This window comes from Bactrocera oleae, chromosome 6 (genome assembly GCF_042242935.1).
Source record: "Bactrocera oleae isolate idBacOlea1 chromosome 6, idBacOlea1, whole genome shotgun sequence".
Lineage (NCBI taxonomy): Eukaryota > Metazoa > Arthropoda > Insecta > Diptera > Tephritidae > Bactrocera > Bactrocera oleae.
The window spans coordinates 798,970-821,246 of NC_091540.1; the positions used below are offsets into that span (position 1 = coordinate 798,970).

The 22,277-nt window shown below is 37.9% G+C and overlaps 3 protein-coding genes across 4 annotated transcripts; 2 read left to right on the forward strand and 1 right to left on the reverse strand.

Annotated features, from left to right (window-relative positions):
• Positions 1 to 239: 239 nt before the first annotated feature.
• On the reverse strand, positions 240 to 2,153 carry LOC138857716 (uncharacterized). Its single transcript, XM_070111330.1, has one exon. The coding sequence runs from the start codon at positions 2,151 to 2,153 to the stop codon at positions 240 to 242; it is 1,914 nt and encodes a 637-aa protein (XP_069967431.1).
• A 978-nt stretch (positions 2,154 to 3,131) lies between these two features.
• Positions 3,132 to 11,227, forward strand: LOC106619339 (uncharacterized). Of its 2 annotated transcripts, none has more exons than XM_070111269.1 (9): positions 3,132 to 3,406; positions 4,388 to 5,081; positions 6,243 to 6,399; positions 6,472 to 6,634; positions 9,027 to 9,160; positions 9,222 to 9,637; positions 9,701 to 9,818; positions 9,877 to 10,055; positions 10,126 to 11,227. In XM_070111269.1, exons 2-9 carry the CDS (start codon positions 4,894 to 4,896, stop codon positions 10,559 to 10,561), a joined length of 1,791 nt encoding a protein of 596 aa, XP_069967370.1. In that variant the 5' UTR covers positions 3,132 to 3,406; positions 4,388 to 4,893; the 3' UTR covers positions 10,562 to 11,227. The 2 variants fall into 2 exon arrangements, with proteins under 2 accessions (XP_069967370.1, XP_014092857.2); XM_014237382.3 differs by having other exon boundaries at positions 3,132 to 3,322.
• Positions 8,162 to 8,908, forward strand: SmE (Small ribonucleoprotein particle protein SmE). The gene has a single exon (XM_014237383.3). The coding sequence runs from the start codon at positions 8,295 to 8,297 to the stop codon at positions 8,577 to 8,579; it is 285 nt and encodes a 94-aa protein (XP_014092858.1). The 5' UTR covers positions 8,162 to 8,294; the 3' UTR covers positions 8,580 to 8,908.
• Positions 11,228 to 22,277: the final 11,050 nt, after the last annotated feature.

Here is a 22,277-nt window from a genome sequence, read left to right on the forward strand (position 1 = left end):
GACATCCAAACTCCGATAATTGACAGCCGAAAAAGCAGAAAGTTAAAAGCAAGAGTTAAAGCTAATAACTATTAGTGTCATATAACTTAAGATATTTAGACAGGTTTTTTTTTTTGTTTTAATGTTCGTAGGAGTAGTTTCCTCGGAGAAAAACCATTTAATTTAAACGAAACGAATATCAAATTATAATACTAAGTATACCAACCATCAAAATATTTTTATTCACAACATCAACTTCTTCAGTTTGTCCGCTTATGCCAGAACCGCTCAATAAGAAAGACACCAGCACTCAGCATATAACCAACAATGCACAGCCACCATGCCCAGTAAAAGTAATGAACGTTCAGCGCAAAACCTGCTTCATAATCCCCCGGTAGCTTCTGAAGGATCCCAGCATCAAAAGCATCCCGTCTCGTATCGTGGTAAGCTTTGGCATAGAGACCCGTATTGAAAGACCACAATAACATATCGGTCAGCATTTCAACATATGGTGAATCAAGTGGCATTATCATACCGCACATTGCATTCCAAATGACTTCCGAATCTAATAAGCGTACACGTTTATGGTGTAAATTTATCTGTTGCGAACTAAAGAAATCGTAACCCCACTGTGTACTTAACAGTATAACCGAATCATTGAGTGATTTATGCTTTTGCCACAACTCACTCCAATTGACAATTACAACTTTGCGCCGCAGCTCCGCATCAGTTATGAAATAAAGGATATCCGTATGAGACAGTAGGATTTTAAAAGGCGAGTTTATGACGTCAGCAATGGAATTTAGTTGCGGTTCATAGATTCCCGTAGTGAGAAAACTAACAATTAGAGCACTGTAGTAATTCACCAAAATGAATGCTAGTAAACAGTGAAAAATGTATATAAAACTCAGCCGAAGTTTGTAGCTCGTGCACTGACCACGCCTATTGGCGGTAAAGTTGAGTGATGGCAGTAATTTTAAAATGGTATCGATGAAAATTTGTGCATTTTCAAACACCACGAGACGCAGCTGAGTATAATAATTGTGTGAAGAAGACGCACGGTTCAGCTCGGTCCTCTGACTTCTTTGACTAGCAACCGAAGTGATCATGCTACTAACTCTCCCAATATGCAGCCGTTTCGGCGCTTGTCGTAACCGCTCAATACGAGTACTTACGAAGTTGATGATGGTGAGTATCAGAGCTAGAAAAAGCAAATACTGCAAAATCGCATTCCAAAGCTTACACTCAAACGGTGCCCATACATAATCTTTAAGTGAACGTGGCTTTGCATTCGGCACACGAAAATAAAATTGAGATGTAATTGGCGGTTGAGTTACGTGCCATTTATCGTAGTCCACAAAGTAAAAATGTAAAGATATATCGATTTGATTACGCTGCACTGCTGTAGTCACTGATTCCATTTGTACAATTCCCGGATAAGGTTTGGGTAGCACAACTTCCTCCAACGTGGCGTTGTGCACCTGCATAAAATGAAGGAATTCATAATACATTATACCGGAAGTCTTCCGATGTCCATACCGATCTTTGTAACTAAAGATAATTGGTGCGCTTTCTCCGAGGGGTGTGCGTATTGGATGTCCTTGAAAATCATGCGGTAATGTACACCGAAAATAATCCACTGGATGCTCAACTCTTACCAAATGCAACTCTGGAAAGGGTCTATAACTCATAAGCGTTATTTGTGTACCGTTAATACTCGTTGTCGCATGTAGGCTCATTATGTGTGTATAACCTGATCGCCACGCCCACCAAAAGAGCCCCAGTTGTCTTTCTTCATCAATGGTTGTGGTGGGTAGTATGAATAATACTTTTAGGTGTCGTAAGCGTGTTAACACTTCATTTAGTATGTCCAGCACCTTTGAATTGTTTCTCTCTGTAATTATTACGATGGCTAGCGCATTTTTATTGAGTTGATAAATTAATTTAAAGTTGTTTTGCATGTGATTTACTAAAATCACTGTCGTTTCTTTGGTGATATACTCACTGATATCCACATCTCTGCTGTTATAGATGAAAATATTGGTTTCAACTTCAGTTTGCTGATTAAATTCCTTTAACTTTTCACGTATTTCCGTAGTATGCATTTGTGCTTTGATCTGATAAACCAGGTTCACCACAAATATGAGGCTGATAAGTTGCAACTCGGCGTACATTATTCTTGCTAATCCTTACTGTTTGAGATCTGGTGAATTTATGAACAATAACGCATTAATGAGCAATGCTATATAGGCTCAAACACTTCATAAATCGTCAAATGTACGAGTAATTAACATAAGTATTGTAGTGAAGAGAATGAACGATTTATGCTTTGTCATTGGGTGAAATTGTGCCCTTAATTGTTTAGGCCGATTTCGTATATCCTAACACTATTAGTTCACGCTAATTAATTTGTGAGACAAAAGATTATGAAAGTAATATTAAAGTAAACACGTAAGCCCGATAACCATCGTGAGTTTTCAAAAATTTTCCCCAAATAAATATTTTTGTGTCGTCGATTGTTCTTATCCCACAAAAGATCGTTCCAACATAGTTGAGCCTACAAGTATGCAATTATTTGACCCAAAACATGATTCAATTGCCCTTAACACGGCAAGCCCAGCAACAGCCAGGTAAAAAAAGCATATAACCAAAAAAACAACAACAATGTGTACGACAAAAGGCATTAACCAAAAACTGAACAACAACAAAAGGAAAGCAATATATAGCAACTGATTGAGTGTATGATTTTTTCGCTACCTGTGCATGGACCGGCGGCAACACAAGCCCTGAGAGCTGCTTTCCCAAATACACGGCTGAGGCAGTGTGAGCGATGGCGTTTGATCTGCAGACAGAACGAAACTACAATTAGCGCATTGTGCCGCCGAATTGAAAGCAAATACGCTCAGTCGCAACGGATTCGCGAGAGTGAGCGCAACGTATACGGTATTTGAGTAGACGGCAAAACGCGAAAAAATCCAAGTAGTTTGGAATACATAAAGGGCCTGACACAAAAAGGGAGCACACTTGCACCGTGTTGCGGTGTGTGGCACGAAAGACAAAAACAATTTGTGATACTGTGTGAGGCAGGAATTTGTGCAAAGTAAAAGATCTTGCTACAAAGTTTCCTTTCGAAACGCGCAGACAAGTGAGTAGACGGCAAAACGCGAAAAAATCCAAGTAGTTTGGAATACATAAAGGGCCTGACACAAAAAGGGAGCACACTTGCACCGTGTTGCGGTGTGTGGCACGAAAGACAAAAACAATTTGTGATACTGTGTGAGGCAGGAATTTGTGCAAAGTAAAAGATCTTGCTACAAAGTTTCCTTTCGAAACGCGCAGACAAGTGAGTGCGACACATAATTTAGCGTCTAAAATCGATTTTATGTTTTATAATTTGCGGTTTTTGTTAATTTTGCGGCATTTCCCGGTAGGTTTTTGTGGTAGTAGATCGCATGTCTGCTTGCTTTGTGGCTTTTGTTTGTTTTCTTTGGTTTTTTTGGCCGATGATTGTGTGCTTGCGGTTGAGCGCAACAAAATGCCGAAAACCATTGTGAAAACTGGTTTATGAAAATTGCGCGTACGCATGCGCACACCGCTTATTGGCAATGCGGAGAGGGCTGGTGACGTTCGAGCGGTTTTGTTTACAAATTTTCAACTTAATGATGAGAAATTTTGTTTTAAGGTCTAAAAAAGCGTGGAAATAATAATACAAGTCGTTGGTGGATTGAGTGAAATGAGAAAATTTTATATGAACAAGTGCACGCTAACAAACTGTTTGTGTACGAATGTTGCAAAATAAAATATAAACACGTTAACATAAAAATAAAAATTAATAATTATTTTATTGTTTATATTGCAATTTTATACTATCGCAACATGTTGCACAGAGTATAATAGTTTTGTTCACCTAACGGTTGTTTATATCACCTAAAACTTATTATATATAATTGCTTCGGCTGAAGAACCGAGTTGAATTCCGACTTACTCTCTGTCTGCCCGTCTGACCGACTGTCCGTCTGTGCAAGCGATGACTTGTGTAAGATATATTGATGAACGTAGTTTCACGCGTTCCTTGGCACCCAAGGAGAGTTAGTATTGTAGATGGTCGGAATCGGTTCATTGCCACGCCCACAAAGTGGGTGAAAACACATAAAGTTTTTTTATTAAATAATTAGTTTAAATCTCTACAGTATTTAATGAATTAAAAAATACATAATTTTAAAACAAAAGTTTTAATTACACAAAAAATCAAACAAAAAAAATTAATTAATAAATTTGAAAAAAATCTTAGTTAATAATTAATTAGAACATAAAATAAATAATAATTATTACAAAGTTTGTAATTTATAATTATTATAAATTTATATAATCTTATATTCTGATAATATCAAGTTCAATTTACCAACAGAATTCTCAGCGGAAATACTATAAGTGTCGCTCAATTAAAAACGGATCGATTGCCGCTCAAAACTAAAAAAACAATACTAGGTACAACAACAAAAGTTGCAAATAGCACGTGCTCTTAACGACATTCACATAATATATACACATACATATGTATGTACACATCTCTTTATATATACACATGAAAAAGAGTCAAGTGACAAACGTAAACGTGCAACAAATGATTAGTTGTCGCCGCTGTTGACAGCAACAATCAGACAGAGGCATAAAAAAACTGAAACAAAATAAACAAACGAAAGAGTTTAGCGGCAAGCGCTTGCAGAGAAGGAGAAAAAAACAATTAAGACTACCAACCAGTGTGTTGCAGAGCTCATAAGCGGACGCAGCACGTCGTTAGTCAACTAGTTTGTTGCAACATTAATTAACAGACATAAATTTACAACAACAACAAGCAAAAGTATACAACTGAGAGTACTCGCTCAGTTTGTTCCAACCTACGGTGCAACAACAATGGGCACACGTGTTCCACCACCTTGCCCCACACCATTACACTGCGATCAGGCTGCTATGGCTGGCCTGCCGCAGCTCATCACCGACTTGCAACGTCTGTCCGAGGATCAGGAGAGCGCCGATTTAGTATTCATTTGCGGACGTGAGGAAGAACGTATTTATGCGCATCGCATATTGTTGATGGCACGGTAAGTGGGCGTGTTGCGCGTATACATTGTTAATTATATATATGTATAAGTACGTATTTTTGTACTCTGAATATAGTATATAACATAACTCTATATAACAAATATATAAAATATTTATGGTATATAAATGATCGCCGTGGCGTGCCGCGTCGATTTGGCCATGTTCATACACGTACAAGTCAATCGGTTATGAGATTGAAATTTTGCATACACCCTTCTCTCCCCAAGAAGCTGCTAATTTGTCTGATCGGCGGATATCGGACCACTATAGCATATAGCTGCCATACAAATTGAACGATCGGAATCAAGTGCTTGTATGGAAAACTTTTTTATTTGACGAGCTATCTTCACGAAATTTGACTTGGATTATTGAAAAAGACAACGGTACAATCTCCGAACAAATTGTTGAGATCGGAACACTATAGCTTATAGCTGCCATACAAACTTGTTGAGTTCAAAATCAAGTTCTTGTATGGAAACTTTTTTCATTTGTGAAGCTATGGTATTATAGCTTCGGTGCAAACGAAGTGAACGTTTTTTTTGTTTCCGCTTTCCGCAGCGTGTTGCTTGTGGCAAGCAGTGTGATTCAGTTACGCAGACAGTGCGTGTTGCAATTTTTTAATTATTCTTCAATATGCAATGTTGTTGTAATGCATTTATTGCATTCTATTTAATTGTATTTCATTTTAACTTTTGCGGTACATGTTTAATTCATTTGTTTTTACGCTTGTTGCAGTGTTTAATTGTTGCGTGGCAATTCCTTTATGCATTTATTATATTTCGCCGAGATTGTGTTGCGTCAGTTTTTTGACCGTAAGCATTGATGGCATATAACAGTGGGCAGCGGCATTAATAATTATCACGCATACATATGTACGTGTACATATTTATAGGCACACTTACACACTAACACTTTTGTCGCTTTTTCTTGCATTAAATGACTTAATTACATTTTTTATAGTTAATGAATTTTTCATACACTTTTTTTTTCATTTACACCTATCACGCCACTTTCGAAATGCATTTAATTACTTGCAACATGAAACATGCAACTGACTTGTAAAAAGCGCCAACTAACTGTGCTTACAATAGATTAACGTTACAATTGCATTAATGAAATTATAGGTTAAATAAAATTATTAATATTTTTGCACTTTACAGCTGCAAGAGCTTTAAGACGGCTAAGCGTGGCGAAATCTGTCGCATACCCGGCTGTTCTGTGTCACCTGCAGCGCCCGGTACACCCACACCCGTGCGACTGCCGCATGTCAATCCGGATGTATTTCGCCAATTCATCGTGTATGTCTACACCGCGAAGGTAAATGTATAAAAATTTAATGAATTTAAGTAATAGTTAAGAAATGTTGCTTATCATGCGAAAATTTTCCAGATTATGCTGCAAGACTCACGCGTTTTCGAGATGATGACACTGGCGCAAGATATGGGCGTGGAAGAATTGCGTGCGGCTTGCGAAGATCATGTAATTTCAACACTGTCAGTAGACAATGCCTGCACATTTCTCACGTCCGTCATGGAAATACACGAAAAAGCAGGTATGTTATATAATTACTTTAGCGCAAGATCCCAAAAGCAAAGCTACTTGTGGATAATTTGCACTTATTTGCAAGAGTTTTGTGTTATTTTAGGCTAAAGATGTTTTTTGTTGTTGCAACATCAAACAACAATTTAAGATTTTATTATACCCTGAACAGGGTATAGCAAGTTTGCCTAGAATTTGTAACACACAGATAAATCAAGTTCCTGTATGGACACATATTTATTTGTGACGAGTATTATAGCTTCGGTGCAACAGAAGTTAACGTTGTTTCTTGTTTAGCATAAATATAAAAACATATATTTATTTTCACTTGTATTACACATGTATAACAAGTTGAAGCATGTTATAATTTGCAAAGAATTATGAATGTAACGTTTTATTTGCCACCATGCGACAAAGTGTCAAGTTCGCAATTTGTTTACCCCCAATTAGAGCTGAATGTGCGCTGATGTCAAAGTATTTATAGAATTTCTCAAATTGTGCAGCAATCTTTAATATATTAAAACAAGCTTTGGACAGACTCCTAATCAGCACTTCCGCCCAATACTTAGCGCTCAACAGGAAGCACTTGCCGAAGCTAGCTCAGTTAGCTGCGTGTAATTTGCTTATATTTCACAAAATAGAGCCTGTACTACACTTGCACACAAACACCACATTCTATTACACACATTTATAATGCGAAAAATATGAAAGATATTTAATTAACACAATATTTTTAACAAACGCGAATTTTCCACATATATTCGTAATAAACTGCACCGGAAAGTGAAGCCAATATTTACGCGGGCGAAAGAAGGTTGCCAGACTTGGTATGCATTAACACTCTTTAAAAAAATTTGGCCAAAAAATTAAAATTTACCACAAAATTAAGTCGATAAATAAATATATTTCGCTAAATAATATATAATATTTAAGGCTTTAAAAAGCTGTTAACATAAATAACTATTTTGATAAATATTTTAATATTCGCCATAAATCCAGCTTGTGTGTTGAGCGCACGGTTAATGTCTAGGGTATACAGTGCAGAGTGTCTGCAATTCGTTTAACTATTCTATATGCGCCATCTGTCGGATGATTTAAGCTGTTGTCGCTGGTTTTTCAGATGTACTGAATTAAACAGGGTGCCACAGAGAGAAGCATAATACATGAGTAGAACTTTATAAATTCTAATTACTCTAAATATTATATATTATATTAGTATATTAAATTAAAGGAAAAATATATTTGTTCCAAAGCTTATAAACAAATAGGAGTTTCCTATGCAAAATCGCAATGTTTGTGTATCCGCTTGACACATATTTAATTTTGAAATATTATAGGTACCTACATGATAAATAAATGTTTTAAATGCAATGACGTGCGTGTTTATAAAATTGTTTAGTCATATTGTGGTACGCAGCACTGAAATCGCTTCTGAATTTTATAAATGCGTATCTATATAGCAAATTATATGAAATTTTTGCAGGAGCTATTTTTTAAAAAAGCAACACTGTATTGCTAAATTCTGCACTGAGATTTTGCTGGCATTACTTTCTGACGTTTTGAATGCATCTGTCAAAAATACTGCTGGTAGACGACGCCGGCAATCGTTTACACATAAAATATTTTATTTAATTTAAAATAACTCAACAAAGTGTAAAAGTAACAGCTGCAAAATGTCCTTCAAAGGCAATACTAAGGTCCAAAAGGTGATGGTTCAACCCATCAATCTAATCTTTCGTTATCTGCAGAATCGTTCGCGCGTACAAGTATGGCTATACGAAAACGTTTCGCTACGCATCGAGGGACACATTGTTGGATTTGATGAATACATGAATCTGGTGCTGGATGATGCCGAAGAAGTGTGGGTGAAGACACGTACACGCAAGAATCTTGGACGCATCATGCTGAAGGGTGATAATATAACATTGATACAGAATGTAAGCCCGTCGAAAGACTAAGCAGCGCAGCAAATGTGAGGTTATGTGCCACTCTAACCGAAAGAGCGCGATTCTGGGGAAAGTGGCGTTTCCAAATGTGGAAGAGCTAGACTTTAAGATTATGCATAAAATTAAACTAATACCGTAAACTCATTACTATATATACTTCGACTGTATGCGAAATGTGTATTTTCTATAATGCACCAATAAGACCTCAGGTGGATAAACAAATGCATGGAACCACAACACTAAAAATAAGTTAGTTTATAAACGAATTGTAATTGAATTTAGCTTTCTTCTAATTCAAATGAATGTAAAAAAATAAAAGTGAGTTGTATAAAATGAAAAAATTCTGCTTATTTAAGGGTTTCAAGATTGGGTAGCTAAATAAATGATAGTAGTAGTAGGAAAAAGCTTCATGTCTTACATGCTAAATCGCTAATATATTTACTCTAAATAAAATTTCAGGTGCAAAATGCGCCGCTTCCTTTATGGAGCGCTGCATTATCTACATTGGCGAGAATGCTAGCGAGTGTGCTAAGACTAATGCCTTTCTCAACTTAACCAAGGATGCATTAGTCAAACTAATATCTTCTGATTATGTGAGTACAGTCGTTTAAGTTATTATTTTGAAACACACTTGTTCCCTTTTTCCCAAACTAGTTTTGCCTCGAAGAGGAAGATGTTTGGCGTTGTGTGCTCGCCTGGGCTAAGAATCAAGCTGGTGTCACACAACCCACCGCTCATTGGACGGAAGAGGAACGTGCGCGCGTTTGCCAGCACCTATCGGGCGTAATGTGTCATGTGCGTTTGTTGTTAATCGATAGTCAAGTATTTGCCGAAGAAGTAGAACCTACCGGGGCTGTGCCTATGGAATTGTCGTTGGAACGTTATCGTTATGCAGCTTTGCATTCGAATAAGGGATGTGGTGGTGTTGGTGGTGCACAAATGCTGCCCTCCATACCGGGTATGACCGAAGATGATAAGCGTTTACAGCCCCGCTTGACAGTTAACATGTTTCCTGGTTCACAGTTGTTGCGCAATGATAAACTACATTTACAGAGTGTGCTAAACGGATGGTAAGAGTAGGCGCTAGGAGAAGTAAGTATCATAAATGATTTTAAATCTATCTTCTTATATAGGTATGGTATGCCCAAACAATCTTGGCGTTTGGTATTCCGCGCATCAACGCATGGTTATTCATCCAGCGCTTTTCATCGTTACTGCGATGGTGTAGCACCCTGTTTCGTTATTGGCATTGTAAGTGAAATGTAAAAAAATTAATTATTAAAAAAACTGATGCACTTTTTCAACGCAGGGCTCACGTGGTGAACTAAGCGGTGGCTATACTGATGTTGCCTGGGCCAAAACGAGTCGTAAAGGGGGTTACATACATTCAGAACGTGCTTTTCTGTTTGCGCTTAATCCCGTTGGCGGTGATTCACCGGTGAAGTTCGATATTATCAAAAAACCCTATGCGATCTGTTATCATCCAGAGTGAGCACACAGATAATTTTTACAACAAGGCATAAGATAAATAGCTTTATATTCTCCTTTCACTTAATAGCTGCGGCCCAATTTTTGGTGCTGGCGCCGATTTACTCATTGCCAACAATTGCAACACTAATATGGATTCTTATTCGAATTTACCGCACTCATATGATGGTCCAAATGCCGCTTATTTAACACTCTTTGGGGATTACAATTTCACGGTGGTCGACTATGAAGTTTACACGTTGGCCACAAATTCAACAGCTGCTAGTGGTGTAATAGGCGGAGGCAGCACAGGAAATAATGGTCACAATAGCGTTTCGGGCAATAACGGCAGCAACAACAATAATAATAACACATCCTACAGTAATGCTGGCAATAACAATAGCAGCGGCAATTTGTCATCAAATGCTGTTGGCGGTGGCAATGCTGCTGGGGTGGGTGGCAACGGCAGTGGTGGTGGTGGCACTGTCAGCGGCGGCATGCACAAACCAAAATATGAGCGATATTGATGTATGTTTCTGAGTACTTATGTATGCTTTTATTAGTATTTCTATATATCTAAGTACCATTTGTGCCTTGAATTAATTTGTCTTACTTTTGTAGTTTTTTAGCGTGTGGTATAATGCGTGCTTTTGTAGCAGTTAAATAATTTTGCTATATCTCTATTTTTGCTATTAAAAATTTTAATTTTCTATGAAAATGTTGTATTATTTGCCTCAATCACAGTACAGCCTTAATCAAGCCAATCGTTACAAATTGTATTTGTACTTCTGACAACCGTTGCTTTTCAAATTGTTGTCAATCTTCATAGCGAGTTATTCGTTGGCTGTCAGTGCCGTATTTACCTGAATTCAGTTGAAATAGACATTGCTTTTGCCACGAAGTTTGTAACACACAGAAGAAAACGTCGCAGACCTTACAAAATATGTATATAAATATCCGTCCCCCCAAGAAGCTGCTCGTTTGTCGAAACCGCCGATATTGGACCACTATAGCATATAGCTGCCATACGAACTGAACGATCAAAATCAAGTTCTTGTATAGAACCTTTGTATTATATTTGTGAAGGGTAATATAGCTTCAGGGCAAGAAGAGTTAACATTTTTTCTTGTTTTTTAATAGCTTCAAAAAAATTATCTAGATTATATTTATAAAAACTTTCGAATTGTTACAAATTTAACATATCACACTAACTTATCACTGCTAATACAAATTATTTCACCGTAAATGTAACAATGTCGCCGAAAGTTAGCAGCAACATGTGTTGACAACAGCAACAACAAACCACAACACTGGAACCAACAAACAATAAAGAATTGAATGTAGCTCAACAAAAATGAGAAGAGCCGCCGTTGACTGACATGCTAACAACAAAAAAAAACTTGCCAAAAAAAGTTATGCCACATGCAACCAGATGCAGGTGTATGTAGCATGCATGCATCTACATATATATTTATGCAGCATTTAGTTGACTTGACTACTACAGCAGCAACTGTTGCTGCCGTCTTAAGACACAAATGTTCCATTTAAAGTTATGCGCAAAGGACACGCGACAACTGCGACTCTATGTGCGCAACACTTGTTTGCTGTAAATCCTGCTGCTTTATATTGTTATTCTTGTTGTTGCAGTGCAGTGGCTAACAAAGCTAGCACTTCAGCTGCCATGGTCGTCTGTAGGTGTTGTTTGTTGCCCGGTGATTTGCAACTTACAACTGAATCAGGTGTTAAATATGCGAAACACATAAAAATACACGGCAACACAATGGTATGGTAATAACAACAACAACAATGTGCAACAAATGGCTGCATGTTAAGCTAACAGTTACAGCAACGTATTTCTTCAAAAAATGTTTTGCTAGTTGTTCGTATGTTGACTGTCTGCCGCACGTTAGTTCTTGTTGTTTTTGCTGTTGTTGTTGACTTGCTTTAGTTGCAGTCGTCGAGCAGCAGGTGACAATTTACAGCTTAATTTAATTTGTTGCGCCTGGCAGCGAGTTGGAGTTGGAGTGCAAAAATATTTCGGTTAGTTTGGTTATGCCTCACTAGTTTGATGATAGACATGTCGTGTGATGGCGAAGACTTAAGCAACAAACTTGATGAGCGTTGAGTGCAAGGGAGCATTTGGGATACGAATGATAGGTAGGTTTAGTAAATTAGATTTTTTTAAAAATAGGTAGTAAATAGAAGTAAAATTTGAAATAGCAAAACAATATAATTTTATTGCATAAAAAATAAGATAAGTTAAACAGATAAATTTATTTAAAAAAATTTTCAAACGAAATTAAAAATTGAAAATTTTTTTAAGTTTATAAATTAAAGTAACAAATAAAAAAATATTTTTCAAATTGAATGCTGGAATGAAAAGAGATAAAAAGTAAAGATTTACATATTTATAACTGAAATGTTATAATTAAAAAAAAATTAAATGTAAATGAGACAAATAGTGCTTAAATAAAATTATGTTATAATTAAGCATATACGAATTCTCGAGCTTAAAGTTGCGTGTAAGAGATTCGCTTTGAGCACGTGCTCAGGTTAAAATTTAATTCCTAAACCCTTGTTAAACCTCATCTGCCTTACCAAAGCCACCACATTGTGCGTTTAAATGCCAGAACAAATGCCAATAAATCAATTTTATTCAAAAATTAGTTAAATATAAACTTTAATTCAGCCATAAAGGAATTTATGCCATCACTACCGTTCAGTTAGCGCTAAATGCGTGCTAAAAGTGAAACGCAATCTCGTTTAAGAGCCCAAAAAAGCGATTTAACACAATGCGTGAGCGATTAAAATGCTATCAGCAAGCGCTAAATCAAAAACTTTACATATATTTGTAAATTTATAATCAGCAATGAAATCAATATGCCAAAAATTAGATTCATGCACGCAATAAAATATAATTGCGGAGAAGTTTACGAAAACCAATTGACTTGAACTGTGTTAAATTTTCAAAAATATCTGATAATTTCGGTGGTTTGGCATAGCACGCGCTTGCGTGTTAGAAGATATTCCTACTGGCACATAGTTTTCATTTCAAGAATTTTAAGTAAATTTTTTGCATATTTTTGTAAATCACTTTTTAATTACATTTTAAATTTTTAATGGTTGTATAAATGTATAAACAAGGTAATGCGTTAGCTTCTTTTTTTTCCGATATCGGTAGTTCCGAGAAATGAGGAGCATTGGCACATAGCGGCCAATCAAAAAATTAAACAACAGTTCGAAGACGACTTTAAGCCTTTAATATCGTATATTTCTGGCATTCTAACTGTGCTGAGCGCAGGATCCTTTTAGTCATAACACATTCAAAAAGGCTTGTGCATAACTATTGTTGGTATACATTCCTTTTATCAGCTTGTTGTCTGTCTGTAAATATATGAATAATTAACAAATTTCAGCAATTAAATGAAACATGAATAAATTATTATTAAAAAATCATCAAATAAATCCAACCAATTAAACGCCTCAGCCACGCTAAAAGCCGCTTTCCCAACAGCTATTTCGCATTTATCATAACCTACCACAAACACACACACACACGTACAATTCTGCGGCTGATAGATGCTCAATTGGTCGCCGCAATCGCTGAAAAATATTTCCCTAACCAATATTTCGCGGCACTTTGCAAATTTGATTGCGTTGCCTAGTCAAATGCAGGTTTTAATGCGCGTAAATAAATCGTCACATATCGAAATGGTTGTAACGGTTTCTGTATTATGCCTACCAAACGGTAAATAATCGTTTTGAGGTGTGTACATGTCGATACGAGGTGTGGAAGTGCATATGCGCATGTTGTTGTTGCTATTGTTGCACTTGTATTATATGCGCATATCTATTGGCATATCATATAGCGGCTTAACGCATTCATTTCGCATATTGTCGGTCATATAATTGCGTATTTGTGCGAAAATTTCACCTGTTTGTGGGCAATAAATTTGAAAATGACCGCAAACAAAAGATTTAAACCACAACCGTTCGTAAAACGGTACCTTTGAGTGTGTTGCTGGAGAGAAGTCGTTGATCTCTGGTATGGATTGAGTGAATTTGTTATTGTTGTAGGTTGTCACCCTATATTAATTATTGATTTTACGTTGGAAAACTGATGTGGCACCCCTAACCTTTCGCACATGTTTCCCTTCAGGGCTGGTACGAATTCTAAACTACTGGTACTGGTACTGGAAAGGGAACCCTCACTGTTTCTTTGTTTGCCAAACGAAGAAAAGAAAAATTGAAAGTCGTGAGTGCAACGAGCTGACTAGTCGCTAAAATATAAAAAGTTAGGAGCGGAAGGAATTCCTGCAAGAATGAGATAGGAGGCCGTTTAAATGGTGTCTAAAGTATCTTTATTTTTAAAGAGCTTATGCTATGGACTCTTTGTAGAGCAAGAGTAGTAAATATGAGAATATAATGAAGATGTGGAAAGTAATGTGTCGACATCAAACTCTAAAAATCTTGGAAAATAGTCAAAAGACTACCGATCCTGCGATTCTACAATACTTAGTTACAGGTTGATGAAGTGTGTATATTCATTTTTACGGCCATGAGTTGGGGTATAGTTTATGCGAACCTCATACGGATGGTTTTATGGAGCTTATCGTTAAGAAACATTTGTGACCACTTAGGAACCAGCATTCTCACTAAATATAAATAAGCATATTGTTTTAAAATCCCCTATAGGAAGTTGGGGTTTCTGCGAAACCTTAGCTGTTCTTCAATATCTTTAAAATTTTTTTTTTGAAGAAATCTTGAAAGTACGTGGCGTTGATAATCTTTCATGCGTCTCAAATTTCATTCCGCCGAATGACTTTTTCGAGTTTGAAAATTGGGGCGTGGCTACGGCGGAGGTGGAAGATGATGCGTTGTATGGTAGAAGAGCACATTTTTCTTTCGTCCCGATAATTCGGCAAAGCAGAGCCTTTATTAGCTCATTTACAGCTAGACACATTTTATGAATCTCGGAAAACGGGGCAATCCATTCCGTCCGATATGACAATCTCGGGTTTCTTCGGAGATTTGATGATTTCGAACCACAGACGTCGTACATCGGTGGGATCTTTAAAAATTCAAGAATACTTGGGAAGTGAAAATGCAAGACAATTTTCAAGTTCTGCTATTTTTAGATAGATATTAATTCCCAGTTCACCCAATGCCATGAAGATGGCATCGATTTAAGGCGCACACGCGGTCATTCGCTACACTGAATGTCAATTAAATACATGGAATTGACAGCAAACTGCGAATCATTTGGAAAAATACTTTAGTGCTTGTAAATATGTGTTGTGCGAGCACTTTTGTACCAAACGCCGACGAAGATGGTGCGAGTGTATGCGCAAGCGCGCACAGCAATTAGCTGTTGGCACTAATTAACACTTGGGCTCCCAAATGGCAATGTATGGCACAAACAATGCACGACACTGGCAGCATATGAAGCACCAACAACAACAACAATAAAAATGCAAGCTTTGCCAAAGCAGGCAATCCCGCTTGCCATTAACACAATCGCACGCACGCACGTGCCTTGCGCGGAACGCTTACGTATACTGTCGTGACGCAAAAGTCAGCTGCTGCCACATCTAGATGCGTGTGGCGTGTTGCAAGGCAAACGCGTGCCCCATAAATGGATAAAATGTAGCGTGGCACAACAAAGTTGTGCCACAATGGCTTTGCCGCTACTCTACGTTTGGTTGCACTTGTTGTTGGCGTTGCGCCTGCGTACACTGTATGCTTTTGCCGTCCTTTTATGGCAGGTCGTTTCATGCAATTGGTCCGTGTTTTAATTGTGTGCGTGCGCGTGGCGCAAATGAAGATCTTTGCCAAGGCAATTGTAAGCGCGCCGCTTGCCGCAATCAAAAGGCAGCGCTGCGCTGTATTGTTTGGGTAGTGTGTCGGCGGTGCCGCAATTGGCACCGCTCGTTGATCTTTCGTGTTTTGGAATAACAAATATTTCGCACATTCACACACAGTCGCTTTTGCGCACTGCAACTTGTTGCATGTTTGTTGCCGAAATGTTTCTGTAGACATATTCTTCTTCTTCTTACTTTTCGTAGAATTTCTTGCAGGAATTCCCGTTCGTTTTTGGTGCGCCACTTAGCTGCCGCGTAACAAATCCTTTGGGCATACATACAATTCGCACCTGATATCATCGTATTTTAAGTTTTCTTTTGGGGACAAGCTATTTGCTGTAGTTTCAATGTCTTGTGGGCTGGCACTTCTAAGCAACTTGTTTATACGTGGATTTAAACCAAATGTTTCTTATACTATACTAAAGTAGTAAAAGCTTTTTAGTTAACCGAAAGCAGTTTGCAACAACGGTATTAAATTACCGTGATGCTAAAAAATTACCACTCCTTTCTCTTACCAAATCTCTCCGGAAGGTTTCACAACGAAACATAAAGACAGTCAATGGTCAAAAGGTGAAGCAGTGTTTTCGGTTATATCGACCACATACCCATTATAGATATATATATAGTGAAAATCTGGTCTTTGCGCTCTTTTATGCATCTTCCAACGATTTAAATATCTTGACATCTTTGAAGATGAAAGAAGTCCCTTCAGCAGAGACGATTGATTTTTCATCATTTAAATTCTGGAAAAGGATGGACTCTGAATAAAATAAGAAAATAATTGAGATGTTATTTTGAGAAGAGATCGAAAGTTCGCCGCACTTAATTAGGTCTTGAATTGTATTACGTAAAAGAATTGTAGTGGTGGTGGTTCTAAGACGTGACGCATTCAACCCATTTCTTTAAGTAAAATTCGGACGAGCTGAACGGTCTGGAACATTTTTCGTTGACCGACTATTTTTCAGTACCTTATCGCTTCACTAGCTGCTTGAAAGCTACTGGTATTGCCGGTTAAAGCGGCAGCCAATTTGGAGTCGTCTTTTATGTCCCACCGATTTCCATTCGGACCAATCTGTGAATATGTGGTTTGCGTTGTTCATACTACCTTTGGTGAGACTTTTGGCCAATTCCACTGTGCTAGAGATTTAACATCTGCCACAAATCATCCACTTATAATATGTACCAAGATCCAGCCTACACCGATGAATACAAGGTTAGATCGCCGAAATAACAACAAAGAGCTTTGATGGAGTAAGAGTATGCAATAAACAAGTGTACTTCTTCGATGCAGAAATTCAATCAGGCTTTTCACCATACTACTACGCCATATGTTAGTATATCGTAGAATGAAATAGACCATCAGAGCCAACGGCTTCCAGAGTCGTTTTGGAAAGACCAACAACGCCCAATAAACAGTTGTCCTTTTTCTGATATTGGAAAGCCTTTTACTATATTACTATGTTATGTGTTACTATAGAATGGAATAGACCAACATAGTTAATGGTTCTTCTAGTACAATAACTAGGCATTTTAGATCACTGGAGAGTATGTATCTTCCACAGAAGAGAGGCAAAGACAATATTCGTTTTCCGCTTAAAAAAGCAGACTTCGGATTTTTCATATCTCTCCCTACCTCTACCTCTCCCCAAAAGTTAACGAAGTTGCTTTATATTTTTCGAGATATGCTATTTTAGGAAAAATAATATTTTTCGATGAGCGTTGCTTATCTGAAACAAATTCCAGCGGAGTGGGAGCTTTGAATTTTAACGGATTTTGAAATTTTTTGCATGTTGCTGCCCATTATCGCTTATTTTTGTCTAATCTTATCTATTATTTTCTGCTTTTCAACCTCTCGGGTTTCAGCTTATTGTCTAAGTACTTATTCAGCTGGTGTCACACAAACAACAGCAACATTTTAACCGTACTACGGAATGTTGCGCATGTCAATTTCATCCACCCAAAAATCTAATATGAAAATAACATATGACTAGACAGGCAATATTGCACATATAACATGTTGCAACACAACAGCGACCAGCCCAAATGACCACAAACCGAAATACATACAAACACATATACACATACAAGTATATATACAAAGCATCGACAGCAAAGCAGCGAATTAATTGAAGCCAAAACAAAAAGTAACCAATGATTGGATGTACGGTTAGGCAGAAAGGTGAGTTGGGCGAGCGAGTGAGTGAGCCAGCGAGTTGGCGATCGAATGATCAAGCGATCGATCAGCGCAGCACAGCAACGCTGCTCACACAGTGTGGCGCATCTTCAGTTGGCTGGCCTAATGTGCAATAACCATTGCAAATAATAGCGGCCGAAACGTAGAAATATCAAAAAAAAAAATAATAATAATAACAAAAAATCTCACTAATATTATGCTAAAACACGAGCATAGCGTCAGCACAATTTTCGCGTGTTTTCCCGCATAGACACGCCAAGACTGCGCCGCTGCCGGTCGACAAAGGGGCGGTAGCGCGCACATATTGACACGAGCAAGTGCATGCCCATACGAGTGCGCGCTCGTACATATAAAAACACTTGCACGAATGTGTGATGTTGCGTTTGCGCGCGCGCACTACTCCGCACATTGGGTCACGTGTGGTTTGTGACCCCTATGACCATATTTTGCATTGCTCTGCGCTGCCTAGTGCGCGCAAGCGTCGGTGTGGCATGCCAAAAAGTGGCCGCGAACGCGCATTGTCGGCGTGGCTTGACTATGACTCGCATGCACTCGAATTGACCAGCCAAACTATACGCGCATGCGCACACTATTACCACTTGGTACTCACAATAGTGTTGTTGTTCTTGCTGCCGCTTGTTAATTTTACTGTTGTTTCGTGTATCGAGTTGCGTGTATGCATACAGGGCGGTTAATATGAGAAAGGATTGGTTCAGCTCCAACTTCTAAAATTTGGGGGAAAGTCTGAGCCAAAGAAAATTTTTTGCCAGCATTTTTTTTGTATAAAAAAGACCAGCTTGATTCGGAAAAATCTTTCAAAACTTTTTTGAAGACAATTCTCAATCAAAATTATTTCACATTTTTGTATTTTAAAAATTGCAACATTTAAAATACGAAACACCCTTTACATGCGCGCAACCGTTGCCAATGCAAAAATTGCGATGTCGCACAAAAATGGGCAAAAATTCAGTGGAATTCGCCATTGCTGTTTTTCGGAAATTCTCCTTTTTTCCCATACGCTTGCCATATTTTCTTGCTGCCGTTGCATGCATCTGCGTAAAATCGACGAAATTGTGCGACAGGTGAATTGCACTGATCGCCCTCAACTACTATGCATACACTCTATGTATATACATATATATGTGTGTGTGTGTATGTCGGCTGAGTATATTGTCGCTTTAGGCCAACGTCTGCGCTGCAGCTCATCGTTTCATCGTTTTTGGCGCTGTCAATGCGAAACTCGCCAAAAAGCCATCAGTGGCCAACGATCAGCAAAGCAACGGTCAATTGAGCTGCAGTGAACAGTTTAAGCTTTATTATTGTTGTTATTATTGTATATGTATTGTCGTTGCTAAAATGTTTGTCGTCAATGTGGGTATCGGTCGCTAGCATCAGCATCATCATCAGCGCATTCATCGCATCCATCGCTAGTCAACAATATCGATATGTGTGCGGCGCGCTGGAGAGAGAGAGTGTCCACTTAAGGCCGCCAGCGGGCCACCAGCCGTCACTGCAGTGCAGTCAATTGCGTTGGCTGTGAAGTTGGCATGCCCGGCTAGGCTAGATTGGTCGGTATGGATCGCTAGATATTATTCGGTTTGTCGTTTTGTATGCTTTTTGTTTTTGTTGTTGTTTGTTTGTTGCCAATTTTTTCCAATTTTCACTGCTACGCCTGCTTTATTTGGCTGGTCATTTGATGACCAATTCGATTAGTTTTTCATGTGAAGTTGAGCCGCAGACAACACCTATTTTTTGTAGGACAACGAGTAGGAAAGCTACAGGCGAAGTAGGTGGGGAAAAGGTGTGTTTTGTGGTGTAAGATGGAGTTAGTTGAGAATATAGCTCGTAATATTTTTTTTAAATTTAATTTAAATATTTTCTATGCACTTAATATTGTGAGCAAAGAATTTCGGGAGTTATGTACGAGTGCTGAGAAAACTCACACGAGGCCGAGTTTACCAAATAAGTAAGGTTTATATGAGTCCGGTCACTGCCTATATTAAGAATATGTAGCTCCTCTCTCTTTCTGTGTCGGTATAGAAGTGTAGATTAGAATTTAAACATTTTATTTTGGCACCCCACATACTGATCGAGGAGTTGCAGATGCTGATGTCTTCATATGATCCTCCGCTGTGAATATGATTAGTGAATATTAAGCATGTGATTTGACCTTTAAGTTACAGAATTATTAATTTGAGACTAGTAAGTATTAATCTAAACCTTTTTCATCTCTGTACGATAATCGTATAAACTTCAATTTGTATGTGTCCAATTTACTGAAGCACGCGCTTTTGCTCAATAAAAAATCATTAATTTTTTTACCTGTTAAAGGTATTAATTAAAAACTTCCACATTTCATTAAAGTGCTGCCACTTTGACTACTTTACAGCTTAAAAGTAAGAAAAAAGCTGAAAAAAATACAAATTTGTTAACTGTAAATATGTGTACGCGTAATATATGAGCATATAATCATAAACCAGCAGTAACAACGAAAATTATGAAAAATTTGAAAAAATCCAGAAAAAAGTTGACCAACGAGTCTCAGCGACTGAGCTGCTATGCATGTAACTCGAGCTTGTACAGCTAATTAAGCTGAATCTGGAGGAAGCCAAACGCCCGGCCGTTCGAACGCCACGCATCTAAGGTGCACACTTTAACACTGCAGCACTAGTGACTAGGATTGACGGCAATGCGCTATTGCTTATTACATTTGCAAGCTTGTATGTAGTGCGCGTTAGGGCTAGGCGCCGGCAGTGCTAGCTAAATACCGAGCGCCAAGTGCCTAAACGTGCAGAAAATGCCTGCGCAAATACAAAAATTCATGTTGCTTTTATATCGGTTGGACCGCTCGAGTTAATGTAAGTGAATCCCAAACATAATTAACTCAAAGCTTAAATTGCTTAACGCACGCTGGTGGCTCAAAAACATGCTTACAACTGCAGTAATATATATAATATTTAGTTACAGTCCCGGTTGCCCAAAAACCCCTGCAGCCAACTCATCTCCGTGTCGGCATTTTACCTGATTTGCCCACCTGTTCGGCGCTGTAACAGACACTCGCCATCAACGCCAGCAGTGCTTAGGTTTTTTTCTGCTTTACTTTTGTTGCTTCGAGCAACTCTGAAAAATTTAATTTTCAATAAATCACACGCATACGGCAGCACCTTCGCTGCTTGTAAAAGAAGCTTGTAGCTGGCTGGAAGCAGCGGTAGGTCTGTACGCACGCAAACTGCAACAACATGCTTGGTAATTACTTAAAATATATTATATATATATATATGTGGGTATATATGAATGTTTTATATTGTTAGTAACGGATTTCGGGATCCCGAAAAATGTTTTTTTCGCCTATATGAGTTCATTAGAGCATTCTCATTTCACTATTATACTCGTATAAGTTATCTCGGAAAATTTCGGGATTCCTCAATTATTGATTATTATTGTATTTAAATTACTACAGGATTTAATGTTAAATATATTGTATTAAGAGTGTAACTGTAAAACGATGACAGTAAAAAATAACAAACTTTGAAGGTAGAAACGAAAATCACCAAAAATATCGCTACGATGGTACTTGTACATGTTTCGGGATCACAAAACAACGAAAATGGTTTTCGCCTATATGAGTTCACTAGAGCATTCTCGTTATTATATTTCACTATTATATGAGTTATCCCGAAAAATTTCAGAATCCCGAAACTTTTGATGGTGCTATTGTATATAAATTTGGCTTTTTGAAGAATATATATCTTCATGAAATTGAAATAGCATAAAAATACCTTTACGGAAACTGCAAATCCGATACTTTGTTGTACCGAACTTCAACTGGGATCGGCAAGACTGGTCAACAACCAGAACTTGTGCGGCTGCGAAATCTTTCTTTCTCCGATATGAACCATAAGGATTTTTCTGAACTACTTGCGCTTAGCAAAGTCCATCTCGCCGCAATTGTAGGAATTCTGACTCTACGCTAGGCTTACAAGCGGTGGAATCATTTAAACACGTGCAACTCTACTGCACAACATTTGCCAGAGGCTGTCCAAGTGAGATGCTGCGCTACCTTCGGCGCGAGGATCAACGCTAAAACCTAACGTAACCTAACCTAACATTTCATATATTTAATAAACATATAACTTTAATATGGATTGTATTAAGCCATTCCGATATATTTTCTAACTTTTAAATTAC